The 17518-nt window shown below is 42.7% G+C and overlaps 1 protein-coding gene across 1 annotated transcript; it reads left to right on the plus strand.

Annotated features, from left to right (window-relative positions):
• The first annotated feature begins 12384 nt into the window (after window positions 1-12384).
• Window positions 12385-16408, plus strand: LOC117386472 (uncharacterized). The gene is made up of 5 exons (XM_033983832.2): window positions 12385-12516; window positions 13377-13694; window positions 13789-13890; window positions 14368-14465; window positions 15893-16408. Exons 1-5 carry the CDS (start codon window positions 12459-12461, stop codon window positions 15956-15958), a joined length of 642 nt encoding a protein of 213 aa, XP_033839723.1. The 5' UTR covers window positions 12385-12458; the 3' UTR covers window positions 15959-16408.
• Window positions 16409-17518: the final 1110 nt, after the last annotated feature.

Raw genomic sequence — 17518 nt, forward strand, 5'->3', positions numbered from 1 at the left:
TAGATCAGTGTCCAACGCATTCTTTACGTCCCGGTGTGAACGCACCATGAAACGTACGGTCATGACGTCAGCCCGTAAAGTGAGTCCCAAGACCTCAGCCTCCCTAAATTACAAGCAAATACATTTTATCGAGGAATCTGTTTTCATAATGTTGCTTTTTTTAAGACATTTAAATTACAAATGTTTAACCTATGTTTCTGCTCACCAGCGAACCACTTTTCATCCAAATGGACCTATGGATATTTATGGACGTGAGTAACCATTACTCACGGGTAAAAAGTAGGAATGTCATGTGATGGTTTATTCATGCATTTATTTCCATGTAATAGTATAAAATATATGTTGATAATCATAATATAATTTGCTTGTGTTTAGAAATCAACACACCTCACTGGTCTTATTTGATAAACCAGTGTGGTGGTTAGTTAGCTACTGTGGAGCTCCCTCTGCTGTATTCTGATGGAAATGCAGACAGAGGGACACAGTTCCCGAACCTTATGCAAGTCAGACAAAATTAAATTCCTTTGCAAAGCCAAATTGTGTTTTAACCTCTGTTGACATGTCCTAAGAGACTGAGGAAGAATACCTTGAAAAGTTTATAAACATAACTGATTTCATTATCACACACGTTAGTGTGTGTGTGTGTGTGTGTGTGGGGTAATTAAAAAAACACAATTTTAGATCAACATAATTCAAAATCATATATAGCTTTAAATAACAAGTGTGGTGATTTATTCTTAATTACAAAAATATCCCTGGCTCAGATGTGATTGTAGCTCCTTTTTGAAAACAGTATAGTGCAGGCTACACACAGTTCCTCTAAACCTGAATGTGTATTGTAAAATTGTTTAGCTAGAAATATTATATATATTTATATATATATATAATATATTATGGTTTTATATACATGTTTGTGACTCACATGCATGAAAACCCAAGAGGGCAAATTTCCTTAAGGGGACAATAAAAGGGTACCTTACCTTACCTTGCCTGTATAGGCCACTCTATTGTTGTGTTATCATATTTACACAAGCAGGTGTATTTTAGTTTGCATTGGCTTTGCCCACACATTTTTGTTCTATGTGAATAAAAAGGTTTTTTTTTTTAAGGTAAGTTTTTTTCTGAGGGGTTATAAATAAACAAAAAAATGGAGCAGATGCATTTTAGAGGTTCTTATTTTGTTTAATTTTCTAGTATTTGGTAATGAACGATTACGCATAGATCATGATTTTGACATTATATTCATTCACCCAATATATCAAAAATAACTTAATAACTGAAAAATGCTCAACATTTTGGAACACTGTTGTAGCACCCGTAATCAAAAGTTTTCAAAGGGTCACAAAATGTACAGAGCATTGGGCAAGGATAGAGGGTAGGTGAAAAGTTAAATTTTCTGAGCATTCAAGCTTCAAATGCACAATACAGAATCACTCAAACATGCATGAATCGATCAAAATACAGCTGCCAATAATGAGAAAAATAGGTTACATGATTAAAGGCTCTACACCCCATTTTCCTATGTATTTGAGCAAAATGTGTCTTGCCCCAGTACAGATATATTGTATAAGCAGTTTTGAGGTCAAATACGTCCACTGCATGCTGACTGCATCTAAAGGTATAGTGTTTTATTGTCTGATAATCACGAAGTGCATGTTAGCCTGCCAGTTATTGTTAGCTTTACCATCAAGCCAAAACTCAGCACTGGTCTCTTAGAGTTGTGAAGAGCTCTTACAAACTCATAGTGCTGAATAATTAGGATGCTTAGAATGCATAAGGTAAGTAACTACAAGGCTAGACTGGTTCAAGTATAAAACTATAATGACTATAACACATGACACAAATACTATCACCACCATTTGAAACTCTAGACAAATTTAACACAGATGTTGAACCACATTTTGTTGTATGTTCAGCTGCAGTTATATCTGGTTTTCCTGTTTGTGATTGTTGCAGACAAACTAGCCTCGTGTGGTCTGGGCTGTGATGTTGGACTTCCTGTTGAGTGAACGTCATCTCAAGAAAAAGAAGAAAATGTGGTCTATAGAAATGCAACTTATAACTAACTGATATTAGTTACGAGCCACTGGGAGAAGCTCAGGTTCCATTTCCTGACAAAACAACATAAAAACATAATGTTTCAACATAACACATGTTTAAAATATGTTTTATTGCTTTTCTTTTATTTGCTTTCTTAAAAAACATTTTTTTAAAAACTAGTTCATATTAAATGGTTTGCAGTGGTCCAAAGTTATTCCTCACTTAACTTATGTATTCGGAGCATCCTAATTATTCAGTGTGGTGAGTTTATAAGTGCTTTTCACACCGTAAAGCTAACAGGACCTAGAATGCTGACATGCAACTTCTGTTTATCTGACAATAAAATGCTTTATAATTAGGTGTTTACTGGGGCAAATGATAAATTTTGCTCAAATAGATTTAGCAAAAAAATGGGCACACATGTGTTATGTTGAAACATTACGTTTGCATGCACAGGGCATTTAATATCATTGGTAAAATGGCCAAATCTAGCACTCCCACCTCACAGTAGTAGTGGCACTCCCAGTGCTAGATTTGGCCATTTTACCAATGATCAACAATGTAAGACTTGAATGAATGCTGTAGGGAATCTCCAACTTCTGCCTAAAATGAATAGATATTTTAAAGAAGACATATTGTGCTTTTGATCATTATGTTATAATTTGGACATTTTAAAGCATAATATTGATCTAAAATGTCTTAATAAAGTTAACAAGTCTGCTGACTTCTAGGCTGGAAAATTGTGGAGCTGACGTTGTCATAAATGTCATCACAACAAAGATATATATACGTTATATATATATATATATATATATATATATTTATATATATATATATATATATATATATATATATATATATATATATATATATATATATATATATATATAATAGCATAGCAAATAGATAGATAGATAGATAGATAGATAGATAAATACTTTATTAATCCCCAGCTAGGGAAATTCACCTTCAGCAAAACAGAGACACAACACAAATTGCACACAGGTATAAAATCACAAAGAATACAAAGATAATAGTAATAAGTAATAAGTGCACCCGATCAACAAGAGCTGTTATACAGTCTTATAGCAGCAGGAATGGCTGATCTACTGAACCTCTCAGTTCTATAGTGCAGCGAGAGAAGCCTGGTACTGTGGCTGCTTCTCTGAGCTGACACAGTCTCGTGCAGCGGGTGTCTGCTGTTGTTGAGGATGGTCTGCATCAGACTCCTCATCCTCTTCTCCACCAGCTCCCCAACAGAGTCCACACACCCATGCATCACCGACACACATCTTCCTGATGAGCTTATCAAGCCTGTTACGATCCCGCACAGTAATGCTGTTTCCCCAGCACACCACTCCAAAAACCACAGCACTGGCTACAACAGAATGGTAAAAAAGTATGCAGAGACTCATTACAGACATAAAAGGATTTAAGCTTCCTAAGAAAGAAGAGTCTGCTTTGTCCTGTTTTGTAAGCTGCAGTTGTGTGCGCTGACCAGTTCAGTTTGTTGTCAAGATGAACTCCGAGATATTTATAAGAAATAGCAATATTTATAAATAAATAAATATAACAACAACTTAAAAAATCTGGCATCAAATTTAATCAATTCACTGTTTTTGAAGTGGCATAATTTCTTGTGAATTTTATACATTTAATAATACAACCTGTCTTATCTGCTGAAAATGAAGACTGCCTGACAGTGTCAGGGCAGCAAGTGGCAGTAGAGTACATCTTAATTCACCTATATTTGACTTGTATTGTTGTGTTTCAAAACTCTGTTACATGGAGATGTAAACTTTTAAAATCATAATTCTCTCTATAAATTAAAATGAGAACACAACTGAATGATAAATATTGCTTTACTCCTAAACGCAACAAAATTTACTTTGATTTTTAGAAGAACATTTATTTAGTTCTTCTGTTTTCCTATATAGGATAATCAATTTTGAAGTAAGAGTAAATCAAACAACTGGCAAAAAATTATGTAATTTTGAATAAATAAAAAGAAAAAGATATATTGTGACGCAAATATGCAAAAATGGACCACACCTGCATGCACTAAAGACTGCAAGTTGTGTGTCCCACATCATTTGACAATCTAACAATATTAACAGTAGTTTATGAATCTGAAATTCTGGTCTCTGCTGCTGTGATTGAGTTTCACCATATGGTATTATGGCAGAGACATTTCACTCAATCCAAAAGTAGGCCTTATAGTTTTTGTCAGAAGATTATGAAAAGTGTATGCCTAGACAGATACACACACATACAAGAACCTTCATTGATCTATTTCCAGTAATGGTATTATTTTGAATCACAGCAAAATACAATATTATTATATTATTATTATTTATCTGGTTGATAATTAAGTTGCATATAAGAACATAAAAATAATAGTTATTTGTAATAATAATAATATTATATATATATATATATATATATATATATATATATATATATATATATATATATATATATATATATATATATATATATATATATATATATATATATATATATATATATATATATATATATAATAGTAAAAGATGAAGACGAAGTCTATTATAGACTATTATTACAGGTAATAGACTATTACTGTCACGGTCCCTGCTCTGCTCTCCTCGTGTCCTCGTCTTCCCCCCTCCCTCACCTGTCTGTCTCCGGAGCGGGGCGGAATCCGGACTCCTCCCACGCGCACCTGCTCCCCATCAGCGCAATCAACGCCACCGGCCGTGGATAAGAGGGGTTCGGACGAGTCACTCGGCGCCGGAACGTCCGCGTGTTTCACGTGACTATACTTTTGGCTTTGCACTTTTGGTTTATGCTCGTCCTCAGTGTCTCACTGGAATCCTTTTGTCCTGCTCTAGATCTCCGTCCCAGAACCTGCTCCGGACTACCCCAGCACCCGCACCTCCGTCCTGGTATGTCCTGTATCCCCACTGCCGTGCACTGTGTCTCCCTACGCTCACGCACCTGCACCCACGCTCCCCAGCTACGTTGGACCTATGAACTCTGATCTATATGGACATTTCTATGAACTTTGTTTTTGATGAACACTTATTGTGATTAAAGACATTATAAAACTTTGTGAGTCTCGCTACTCTGGTCCTTACGCCCCGCTGGTTACGACAGAACGTTCCGGCCAGAAATGGACCAGGCGGACTCTAGACCAGACACCACGCTTCAACAGGCGTTCACTCACCACGGTGACGTGCTCGGTCAGCACGAGAGGACCATCCGGAACCTGCTGGAGCAGAACCAGTCCCTGGCGCAGCAGGTGTCCCAACTCAGCAATCAGGTCACCACGCTACTCACGCACCTCTCTCCTGCTGCTGCCGCCGCGGGACCCGCTGCTCCGCTCTACCCTCCGGAATCCAGGAGCACCGACCCGGAGCCGTTTGCGGGGCAGCCGGACCTCTGTCGGGGGTTTCTGTTTCAATGCCGCTCCGTGTTCCAGCAGCGCCCGGCCCGTTTTCCCACCGATGCATCCAAGACGCGTTACGTATGTGGGCTGCTCCGGGGCAGGGCGCTCCAGTGGGCGGAGGCTAGGTTCTCTAACTCCGCGCTGGATACTACGGACTTCGAGGCTTTTATCAATGAGTTCAAGCTCGTTTTTAGTCACCCGCACTATCGTGCGGACGCCGCCTCCCGCTTACTTGACATCACCCAGGGCTCTAGGACGGTGGCGGACTACACCGTGGAGTTTTGGACACTCGCCGCGGAGGTGGACTGGTCCGACAGCGCGCTCAAAGCCGTGTTTTCCAAGGGGCTCCGTGACTCACTCAAGGACGAGTTGGCCTCACGGGACGAGCCCTCGGACCTCAAGGCGTTGGTCACGCTAGCCAACCGCGTCGACAACCGTCTACAGGAGCGGCGGCGGCAGGCTCGACACTCTCCCGTGCGGTCCACGGCCCGCTTCCCATCACCGACTGCGGAGGAGCCCATGCAGATCGGGAGGGCGCGTCTCACGGCCGAGGAGCGCATACGACGCCGTGCGGCGGGGGAGTGCTTCTACTGTGGGCGGAAGGGACACTTCGTCGCCTCCTGTCCTGCCCGGCCAAAAGAGAGAGCCCACCAGTAGCCCTGGGAGTACTGGTGGGTCAGTCGCAAATCCCAGCGAACTGTAATAGACTGCAGCTCCCGGCCACCCTCTGTCTCCGCTCTAGGACTCTGCCTGTCCAGGCCTTGGTGGACTCCGGGGCCGAGGAGGATTTTATCGACCGCCACTTGGCGGAGCAGTGGGGCATCAGCCTGGAGCCTCTGAATCACCCCCTCACTGCTCGCGCCCTTAATGGTTCGCTGTTAGCACGAGTAACTCACGTCACGGAACCTGTTACTCTGCTGTTATCCGGGAACCACCACGAGTCCCGCAGGTTCTATGTTATCGCCACCCCTTCCTCGCCGGTGGTGCTGGGCTACCCCTGGCTTCGGGCCCACAACCCGGTCGTCGACTGGGTCCGGGGCAAGATCGCGGGGTGGAGTTCCGACTGCCATGCTGGGTGTCTGCGGTCCGCCCGGTCTCCTGCGGAGGGGGCTTCCCCACGGAGCGGTCCCGTTCCCAAGGTCCCGGACCTGTCGGTGGTCCCGGAGGAATACCATGACCTACAGGAGGTTTTCAACAAGGACCGGGCCCTCTCCCTGCCTCCGCACCGTCCCTACGATTGCGCCATCGACCTGTTGCCTGGGGCCCCCTTACCTGCGAGCCGCCTCTACAACCTGTCCCAGCCCGAGAGAGAGACTATGGAACGGTATATCCGGGACTCCGTGGCCGCAGGTATTATCCGCCCGTCCTCCTCTCCCGTGGGGGCGGGGTTCTTTTTTGTGGCCAAAAAGGACAAGACTCTTCGCCCCTGTATTGACTATAGAGGTCTGAATGAGATAACTATTAAGAATAAATACCCTCTGCCCCTCATTGACTCGGCGTTTACCCCTCTCCACGGTGCCACTATATTCTCTAAGTTGGACTTACGTAATGCTTATCATTTGGTACGGGTGAGGGAGGGGGATGAATGGAAAACGGCCTTTAAGACTCCTATTGGACATTTTGAATACTTAGTCATGCCCTTTGGACTCACTAATGCCCCAGCTGTGTTTCAGGCTCTTATTAACGATGTTCTTCGTGATTTTCTGCATCAATTTGTGTTTGTTTATTTGGATGACATTTTGATTTTTTCCAGGTCCCTGCAGGAGCACAGACAACATGTCCGCCAAGTGCTTCAGCGCCTGTTAGAAAATAGACTTTTTGTTAAAGCAGAAAAATGCGAGTTTCACGCCAATCAGGTTAGCTTTCTGGGGTTCATTATAGGGCGGGGCCAGGTGAAGGCGGATCCGGATAAGGTCAAGGCCGTTAGGGACTGGCCAGTCCCTACGAATCGGAAGCAGCTCCAGAGGTTTATTGGGTTTGCCAACTTTTACAGGAGGTTTATTAGGGATTTTAGCAGAGTTATTGCCCCTCTCACGAGACTCACATCCCCCGCTCAGACGTTCACCTGGTCTCGGGAGGCCCAGGTCGCCTTTGATAGACTTAAGACTTTGTTTACTTCCGCTCCCATCTTGCATCAACCTGACCCCTCTCGACAGTTTATAGTGGAGGTGGATGCCTCCGACACAGGTGTCGGGGCGGTCCTCTCCCAGAGATTCGACCCCCACGACCGACTGTTCCCCTGCGCCTTCTTCTCCCGGCGGCTGTCCCCAGCGGAGGCGAATTACGATGTGGGGGACCGCGAGCTGCTCGCCGTCAAGCTGGCTCTGGAGGAGTGGCGGCACTGGCTGGAGGGGGCCAAACTACCATTTCTGGTATGGACAGACCACAAGAACCTCTCATATATTCAGTCTGCCAAACGCCTTAACTCTCGCCAGGCTCGCTGGTCCCTGTTTTTTAGCCGCTTTAACTTTGTTCTTACTTACCGGCCGGGGACTCGTAATGTGAAGCCGGATGCCCTCTCCCGCCAGTTCGCTCAGGAGGAGACCAGTGCTGCTCCGGAGACCATCCTCCCCTCGTCCCGTGTGGTTGCCGCTCTCCGCTGGGAGATTGAGGACTTGGTACGGGAGGCCCAGCGCGATGACCCAGCTCCAGGTAACGCGCCCCCCGGCACACTATTTGTCCCTGACTCTGTTCGCTCCCAGGTTTTGCAGTGGACTCACGGATCCCGATTTGCTTGCCACCCCGGAGCCTCCCGCACCCTGTCGTTACTCAAACGACACTTCTGGTGGCCCACCATGGACAAAGACACTAGGGCCTATGTCTCGGCGTGCGAAGTGTGTGCCCGGGGGAAGTCGTCTCACTCCCCGCCGTCGGGATTGCTGCACCCACTCCCGGTCCCGAGGCGACCATGGTCCCATGTAGCCGTGGATTTCGTGACGGGCTTACCTCCATCCCATGGTAACAGTCATTTTAACCATTGTTGACCGTTTTTCCAAGGCAGCCCACTTCGTCGCCCTGTCCAAGCTTCCTACTGCTAAGGAGACGGCTGATCAGCTCACCAATCATGTGTTCCGCCTGCACGGCATCCCTACTGACATTGTTTCCGACCGGGGACCCCAGTTTACCTCCCAGGTCTGGCGCGCCTTCTGCGAGGGGTTGGGGGCCTCGGTGAGCCTCACCTCGGGATTCCATCCGGAGTCAAACGGACAGACCGAACGCACCAACCAGGACCTGGAGAGGGCTCTCAGATGCGTGGTCTCCGCCAATCCGGCCGCTTGGAGCACCTATCTTCCGTGGATAGAGTACTCTCACAACTCCCTGGTGAGCTCAGCTACTGGAGTCTCCCCATTCCAGGCCTCGTTGGGGTACCAACCTCCACTCTTCCCTTCCGAGGAGAGGGATCTGGCGGTGCCTTCCGTCCACCACCACCTGCAGCGCTGTCGTCGGGCCTGGCGGAGGACTCGGGCGGCGCTCCTCAAGGCGGGGGCCCGCACTAAGATGATGGCTGACCGCCGGCGCATTCCAGCTCCCAACTATGCACCCGGGCAGTCGGTTTGGCTGTCCTCAAGAAACATTCCGCTCAAGACGGACTCACGCAAACTCTCCCCCCGATTCCTGGGCCCGTTCAAGATTGACAGGGTCATCAATGACTCTGCAGTACGACTGCAACTTCCCCCCTCGCTCCGCATTCATCCAACATTCCATGTCTCACAGATCAAGCCGGTCCGTACCAGCGACCTTTGCCCTCCTTCCGGTCCCCCTCCTCCCGCCCTACTTGTCGATGGTCACCCAGCCTTCTCCGTCCGGCGGCTCATCGATGTCCGCCGGAGGGGTAGAGGGCTCCAGTACCTAGTGGACTGGGAGGGCTACGGACCTGAGGAGCGTTCATGGGTGCCCAGGGCCCGCATCTTGGACCCGAATCTGGTGAGGGACTTTCACCGCGCCCACCCGGATAAACCTGGGGGTCCACCGGGAGGTGTCCCTTAGGGGGGGGGTACTGTCACGGTCCCTGCTCTGCTCTCCTCGTGTCCTCGTCTTCCCCCCTCCCTCACCTGTCTGTCTCCGGAGCGGGGCGGAATCCGGACTCCTCCCACGCGCACCTGCTCCCCATCAGCGCAATCAACGCCACCGGCCGTGGATAAGAGGGGTTCGGACGAGTCACTCGGCGCCGGAACGTCCGCGTGTTTCACGTGACTATACTTTTGGCTTTGCACTTTTGGTTTATGCTCGTCCTCAGTGTCTCACTGGAATCCTTTTGTCCTGCTCTAGATCTCCGTCCCAGAACCTGCTCCGGACTACCCCAGCACCCGCACCTCCGTCCTGGTATGTCCTGTATCCCCACTGCCGTGCACTGTGTCTCCCTACGCTCACGCACCTGCACCCACGCTCCCCAGCTACGTTGGACCTATGAACTCTGATCTATATGGACATTTCTATGAACTTTGTTTTTGATGAACACTTATTGTGATTAAAGACATTATAAAACTTTGAGTCTCGCTACTCTGGTCCTTACGCCCCGCTGGTTACGACAATTACAGGTTGAAGGTTGAATAGGGTCGTTAAGGCTGAAACTGGAGACAAGGCAGTGTCCACCAGCTGAATTGGTGGACACTGAAAAAGTGGCTTGGATAAAGCCAGAACTGAAAATATGACTTGAATGAGCAGCGAATTGTCTTCACTCCTACAATGCACTCCTACAATGATTTGTTCCAGTTGACAGATTTAAGCTTCATCTTTTGCTATGGACGACTGAGGGATTACACAGACAAAAAAATACTATATGTAAGATTCTGATTTTTATTTAATTAAAAATTCACCTTTCTGTGTCCCCCAATATGAGGTAAACATGATTCATATCATATATATATGGTCATTTATTCTTAATTAAAAAAATATCCCTGGCTCAGATGTGCTTGTAGAACCTTTTTAAAAACAGTATAGTGCAGGCTACACACAGTTCCTTTAAACCTGAATTTGAATTGTAAAAGTGTTTAGCTAGAAATATTGAAAATATATTGTTTTTATATACATTTGTTTGACTCACATGCATACCATAAAAATCCAAGAGGACAAATCTCCTTAAGGGGACAATAAAAGGGTACTTTACCTTACCTTGCATGTATAGTCCACTCTGTTGTTGTATTAACATCATATTTACACAAGCAGGTGTGGGATAGCTTGCATTGTGTGTTAGGGATGGGCCACTATAGTGTAGGCATGACTTGCCCATAATGTGGCTCCTGTTTGTTTTGGCTGATGGAAGCAATAGTAAAGATTTACTACCCTGGTAATTGTCTTTCATGCTGTTACTCTCACGTCATATTTGCTCAAGCATTGAGGTGTTCTTTAATGGTTTTATCTCTGTATTTCTACAAGACTCTAGAGGAGAAGGGAAAACCGGTGCGATGAGAACCACATCCATACCATTAATGCTACACCTTTATTTAAAGTTCAATTTGTGCTTTTTGACAGGAGGATAAACCAGCACCCCAAACAAGACTACAAGATGATTTTGAACTTCAAAATGTACAATGTTAAGAAGGCCTATTATGGTACGCATGTAAAATGTATGTGATACTTCAATAAAGCATTAAGAATCATGACTCATTGTAATTGTATACTATTTTAAAGGTGGACTTGTAACTTTCCTCATGGAGAGTAGGCCATCTGCTCATTTATTTATTTATTTATTTATTTATTTATTTGAAGGACAGTGTGCAGATACATTAAAAAGATGGCTGCATCAGATTTAGCAAAATGCTAATTTCCATCTGTAGTCCTTGGTGTCACAAACATAAAAAAAAAAAAAAAAAAATTCACATATAAAAAGTGCAATACAAAAGACAATGTACAAGTGTGCAAAATTTTCAATACATAGTGCCAACTAGAAGTTATTAAAGTGCGAGACATATGCAACAGATATCAGAATAACAAACATCTGTGTGAAGATGTTTTTCCATTGCCTGGAATGTTGTATGGCATTAAATCTCGTTGTAGTATTTATTTTAATATATGCATTTTTACTTTTTTTTGTATGTAAAAATCTTAACTCAAGACACTTCAAGAGCTTGAAACATGGCACAGAAACGTTGAACGAGCCAAGACGTGCGCCCCTATAGTCTTTGCATGTAAACCCCCAGACCCTGTGGTTGGAAGGCATCATCATAAGAAGAAACACTGGTCTGATGTTAGCATGCTAGTAGTTAGCAGTGGCATGACTCCCAAACTCCACTCTGGTCTTGTGAAAAGCATCCCTAACTTCACTGTGATTCAGAATTAGAATGCTTGTAGCAATGTGTTAGGTAAGTGAGGAACAAGATTGGACTCCACAAACTAACTAACACTTAAATTAACTAAGGATGTTTTTCATGTTTTAAGCCTGTGATATAGTGTAAGTGTAAAAGTAATTCAGCCTTCGTTCAAAATTACACATCTGTCAATGACTATAGGCCTCTGCTGGTGGCCAGAGGAGAGAAGCAGTGTAAATTAGACTAAAACTCATAGCTGCTAACTTCAAAGTTGAGATACAGATTTGTGAAGGTAAAGCTTTGAATAGACGCAAATTATTTTTGTAAAATGATGTACACTTCAGAAGCACTGAGGAGGACATCCTGTGTAACCAAATATACATTTGATGTTTTTATGTAGAACCATACAGACCAATTGCTGTTTGATCTCCATAGCTAAATGCCTTTACATAGTCACCATCATCCATATTGTGTCTTCAGAAAATGTCACAATCATTTAACAATATACTTTTGCAATCTTTTACCGTGAGAACGGCACTGAATACTTCCATCGCATTACTGTCCTTTTGAGCACTTAACAGGAAGGATAAGACTTTTGCGGTTGCACACTTCTCATCAGAACAGTACAAGAGGGTTCAATGTCAGTGGCTGATTGAGCGCTGCCTGTGCTGGTGTGGTGGGAGGGCTAGAGGATACAGCTGTGACGAGATGCAACAGAGACACCAGATCAGAGCAGAAACATGAAGCTTCTACTCAGCAGCCTGCAACTCTTCTCCCTGTGCGCACTTTCGTCTTGGAGTAAGTGAACAATAAAATATATGGCACTGTTGAACTTTGCAATGGCAATGAATGTATATTGTGTCAAAAATACTGAATATTAGTAATGTGCCAATATTAAATACATTGGAAGCCAACATGTATGTTTTCATCCTATAAAAAAAAAGCTGCAAATTTGATAAACTTATAAAAATATGATGATGTTAAATTGAAATGAAAGTTAACAGTATATTGACAAATGAATGTGCCATTACCAATCGGGTACTGGTAGCTATCTTGACCGTGTGCTTTGTATTATTTACAGTTTTACTACTGCTTTTGTCTCTTTGCTCTAGTTTTGTCTTTTTCTAGTTAGTTATTTTTAAATATGGCAAACATAATGCCAACACAAAATACCCCAAAACTTTATAATCAATAGAGTTTATAAGAGTTCATATCAATAGCAATTTAAATGTGATACAAAGACAACTGAGTAACCATGCTATTTTTAACTAATTCATCTTTAAATCTGACAGAAACTGCAGAATCAATTGTCCACTGTTTGAACAGTCACTAAGAAAATACATTATTGTTTTGATGATGCATGTTCTCCTTGTGTCTGGACTGGTTTCCCACATCAACCCAAAGCATGCACAATAGGTCATATCCTCCAACTAAGGTAATCCTGACCAAGACTAGCTTAAGATCTGGAGATGGGTCACATAGTGTGGTACTGTGGCTGCCACTGGTCCTGACAGGTTGCCCCAGCGACACTGAAGGATGAGTCAAATGCAGAGCTTTAATTTCCCTCATGTTTAGTATACCTGAACCAGAATGTTTCAGACCCTCCACCTAAAAACTTACATAATGCCCCTTTAATTTGTTCATCTTTCTGTCCATAGGTGTTTCTTCACAGTTGGTTGTGATCCAAAGTGGAAATGTCACAGTTGAAGAAGGAGGTACAGCTAACATCTCCTGCTGCTGGATAGTCAAGCATGAAAGCACAAGAGTTATCTGGAAGGCAAATAATCAAGTTAAAAATGAGAAGCTGAGCGATGTATCTTGTTCCTATTTAACGATTACAAATATCACAGAAGATCACAAAGGCACATATTTTTGCGATGTAACAGTGGAGATACCCCATTTATTGACTGGATCGGGAAATGGAACAGACATCAAGGTGGTATCTATAAATGCGACAACAAAGAACAATGGAGCCCGTAAGTCAGTAAAGTAAACAGTAAACAAACAAAAAAACAAAACAAAACAAAACATCAGGAAGTCAATGCATCTCATTGTCTTTTTTTTGTCTAGATCCAGGTAATAATACTTCACTGCCATTCTCCATTATAATTGGCCTGGCTGTGGTAGCACCAATTCTCCTTGCTGCGGTCTGTTATCTGCGGAGAAGACAAGGTACATGACCGGACATCACTTTGTATTTGATACTTTAAAATATAACACAACAAAAATAACTGTTGTTTAACCTTCTCCTCTAGGCTATAACCATTTAATATTGTCACTATGCCATTGGTCAAAACAGATCACAGTTTGCCTGCTTATATCACAGCATGCGGTGGATAAGAATGGGCATCCAGTGTAAAACTTGCATATAATTTCATATCAGTATTTTACACTGTTGCAAGTAGGCCTACAACAACTAAACAATGTTGTAGTGCTAGAGTATTCTGAGATTACAAATAGTTTTTGAATGCATACAGACTTAAAACATAACATAAGATTTGTAGTATCTGGCATAGTGCTGTCGTTGACATCGTTTGGATATGACAGTATTCTGAAAAGTTTGAGAACCATTATTCTAAAACTGAATTTCAACTTTAATAACTTTTTCATCAACTTATTATATGTCAATTATTCTCCTTTATGTTACAGTCCAAGCAGTCAGAGTGATCTACGAGGTCCCGCATTTTGACTCAGAAACACAAGAGATGGATAAGCACAGCACTGGTTCTAGAGACTCCTCTCAGTGGGTAAGTTTCAGTGTATCCTTATGTTCTTTAAGATAGGCAATTTCTTCATATTATGATTTATAAACAGTGTTGGAAAGTGACAAAATGCATGCTCCAAAAATGTGTATTCAGAATATTAATTTTGAGTAATTGTATATCAGTGCAGACTCTTTATAGTTTCATATAGCTTATTTAAGATATATGATGGTAAAATTTAATATTGTTAGCTACATGGGGAATTTTGCAATGGCTCCACAGATATTACATGGTTTTACTTTTAGTTTTGGTTAGGAAAACCAACACATCTGTCTGTTTGGCAAACAGCTAGCCTCAGCGTTAACATGCTCCTCATTTAATTTAATTTAAGGATATGTAAAGTTGTGGAAGGATGAAATTCAAAAACTTTCTTCAAGACAATCCAGGAACTTTTAGCTGCATAGAACTGAAACACTAATTCCCCATGTTTACCAGTGTAGAGACCTGACCACAGGACAATGTCCTCGTACTTCCTGGTTCTACTCAGAACCTGAGCAGTAGCATTCTGGAAGTACTGCAGCTGTCTTACTGCTTGTTTCGAGAGGCCAGTGAGCAGCCTATTACGGTATTCTAACCTCCTAGAGACAAACACATTGGATAAGTCTCTCCAAGTCCGGATTAGACCTTTTTTTTGCAACATTTTTTAGACGATAAAAAGCTGCAGATCTGATGTCAAAGTTCTGGTCCACTATTACCCCTACATTTCTAGCCTTATTTGAAGGTTTTAGAGAGAGACTGGAGGTGACTGTTGACACTTTCTCTTTGTTTCTGTGGACCAAAGACAATAACTTCAGTTTTGTTTGAGTTTAACTGGAGAAAGTGGCTGCAGTCGAATAATATATAGAAATAAATATTGATTTATTCTTAAACCATATGATTTTTGCATGTAGGAAAAAAAAAACATTTGATTATGGCCTAACGAAGTTGAAACTTTCATAAAGTTTAATAACTGTTTTCAGATATGGTCTTGAACAACTCCTCTACATACAGACTCAAGATTTGAAATTAAACCTTTTAATGCGTGGCACAAAATTATGCATAGGCCTGTAATAACTTAATATTTATATCTATAATACTTTCTTTTCACACATGACATCAACATTTAGGGAGATTTCAATTTGATACAGCCAAAGATATATGAATAAATACAGTATGAAAATATTACATACAGTCCAGGCATATTAGAACAAGTCCATTATGTAACTGCACCATTATATCTTGTATAGATTTTCTAATTCAATAGTAGGCTATTGGATAACCTTTTAAACAGCCTCCTTTATGACCGATATGACTGATTAATAGTAATTTACCTATTATTTACCTCCACATATTCACTTGATAACCTTTATGGACCAAGCCCTACTACTCCAAATGCGGTCATTCTAAAAGCCTATCTTTGTGTTTCATTCCAGTGCCAAGTCCCGGTGTATGAATCATTTGACTACTTCGAACACACAGAAGCCAAGAAAAGTGGCTAAGAATTGTATCTTCTCTCTACCGCACTTTAACTATGTACCATGTCTTTTGTATATGAATATTATATGCATGGAAATATATTTCAGTAAACCTGTCTGCCATTTTTATCTTTAATTTCATTGAAGGAATTATTTGTAACTAGTCATGACGGCAGCTATACAAAAATCTCTTTTAGTGGTATTGATAAGAATGTAGTACAGGTTTCACTTTGCTACCAAGTGGAAACTTGGTTATGCTTGAAAGTCATGCAATAGGTCAATGGCAGGAAGTGGAAAGATCAGCATGTGCAGTGTCCAAACTATGTTCTACTTTAGCTTTATTTCAGTGTTTATTGTATATTTACTGTTTTTATGGTGTTTAAAAAACTGAAAAAATGATACCAGTCAAAAGTTTAGGCACACTTTCTCATTTAATGTATTTTTTCTTTGTTCACCACTTCCTAAATACTTTATTTATATACATACTGAAGACATCACATATATATATGGAATTATGTAGCAAAGAAAAAAGTGAAATAAACTAAAAATATATATATTCCTCAAAGTAAGCGTCCCTTGCTTTGTTGACAGCGCTACAACCGCTTGACCTTCTCTCAAGGACAGTGTGTTTCATGACAAAGTTGCCTGAAATGATTTCATCTGTAAAGACAGCTGTGTGTTGTCAGGGTCAGGGAATGCCAAGTGTCCAGAGTAGTGAGTAAATCAAAGGGTGGCAATTTATTAAAAACTAAAATGTATTTTGAGTTTATGTTTTTTCTTTTTTTTTTTCCCATATGTGTTCATATGGTTTTGATGCTTCCAGTGAGAATCTACAATGTAAATAGTCATGCAAAAAGTATCCAACTTTTGACGTCCAAAAGTGGTCCAAAGGTATTTATAAATATAGTTTATAAATATTTCTATCTTGAATGGTTAAATGGTTATATTTATGGACAGAATTTCTAGGCGCAGCCAGGGGCCGGAGGGGGTCTGGTTCGGGAACCACAGGATTTCATCTCTGCTATTTGCGAATGATGTTGTCCTGATGGCTTCATCGAGCCAGGACCTGCAGCAGGCACTGGGGCGGTTTGCAGCCGAGTGTGAAGCGGCTGGGATGAGAATCAGCTCCTCCAAATCCGAGGCCATGGTTCTCGACCGGAAAAAGGTGGTTTGCCCTGGGTGGGTGGTGAGTCTCTGCCCCAAGTGGGGGAGTTCAAGTATCTTGGGGTCTTGTTCACGAGTGAGGGAAGGATGGAGCGTGAGATTGACAGGCGGATCGGTGCAGCGTCTGCAATGATGCGGTCACTGTATCGGTCCGTTGTGGTGAAGAAGGAGCTGAGCCGGAAGGCCAAGCTCTCGATTGCCGGTCAATCTACCCTCACCTATGGTCATGAGCTCTGGCTAATGACCGAAAGGACAAGATCGCGGATACAAGCGGCCGAAATGGGTTTCCTCCGCAGAGTGGCTGGGCGCACCCTTAGGGATAGGGTGAGGAGCTCAGTCACATGGGAGGAGCTCGGAGTAGAGCCGCTACTCCTACACGTTGAGAGGGACCAGTTGAGGTGGCTCGGGCATCTGCTCAGG

The sequence above is a fragment of the Periophthalmus magnuspinnatus genome, chromosome 18 (genome assembly GCF_009829125.3).
Source record: "Periophthalmus magnuspinnatus isolate fPerMag1 chromosome 18, fPerMag1.2.pri, whole genome shotgun sequence".
In the NCBI taxonomy this organism is placed as follows: Eukaryota; Metazoa; Chordata; class Actinopteri; order Gobiiformes; family Gobiidae; genus Periophthalmus; species Periophthalmus magnuspinnatus.

Bases quoted from the DNA above. Each gene is read 5' to 3' on its own strand.
- LOC117386472 (XM_033983832.2), top strand. From the start codon at position 12,459: ATGAAGCTTCTACTCAGCAGCCTGCAACTCTTCTCCCTGTGCGCACTT. The intron at 13,695-13,788 runs GTAAGTCAGTAA...TTTTTTGTCTAG, and splicing joins AACAAAGAACAATGGAGCCC to ATCCAGGTAATAATACTTCA. The intron at 14,466-15,892 runs GTAAGTTTCAGT...GTTTCATTCCAG, and splicing joins CTAGAGACTCCTCTCAGTGG to TGCCAAGTCCCGGTGTATGA.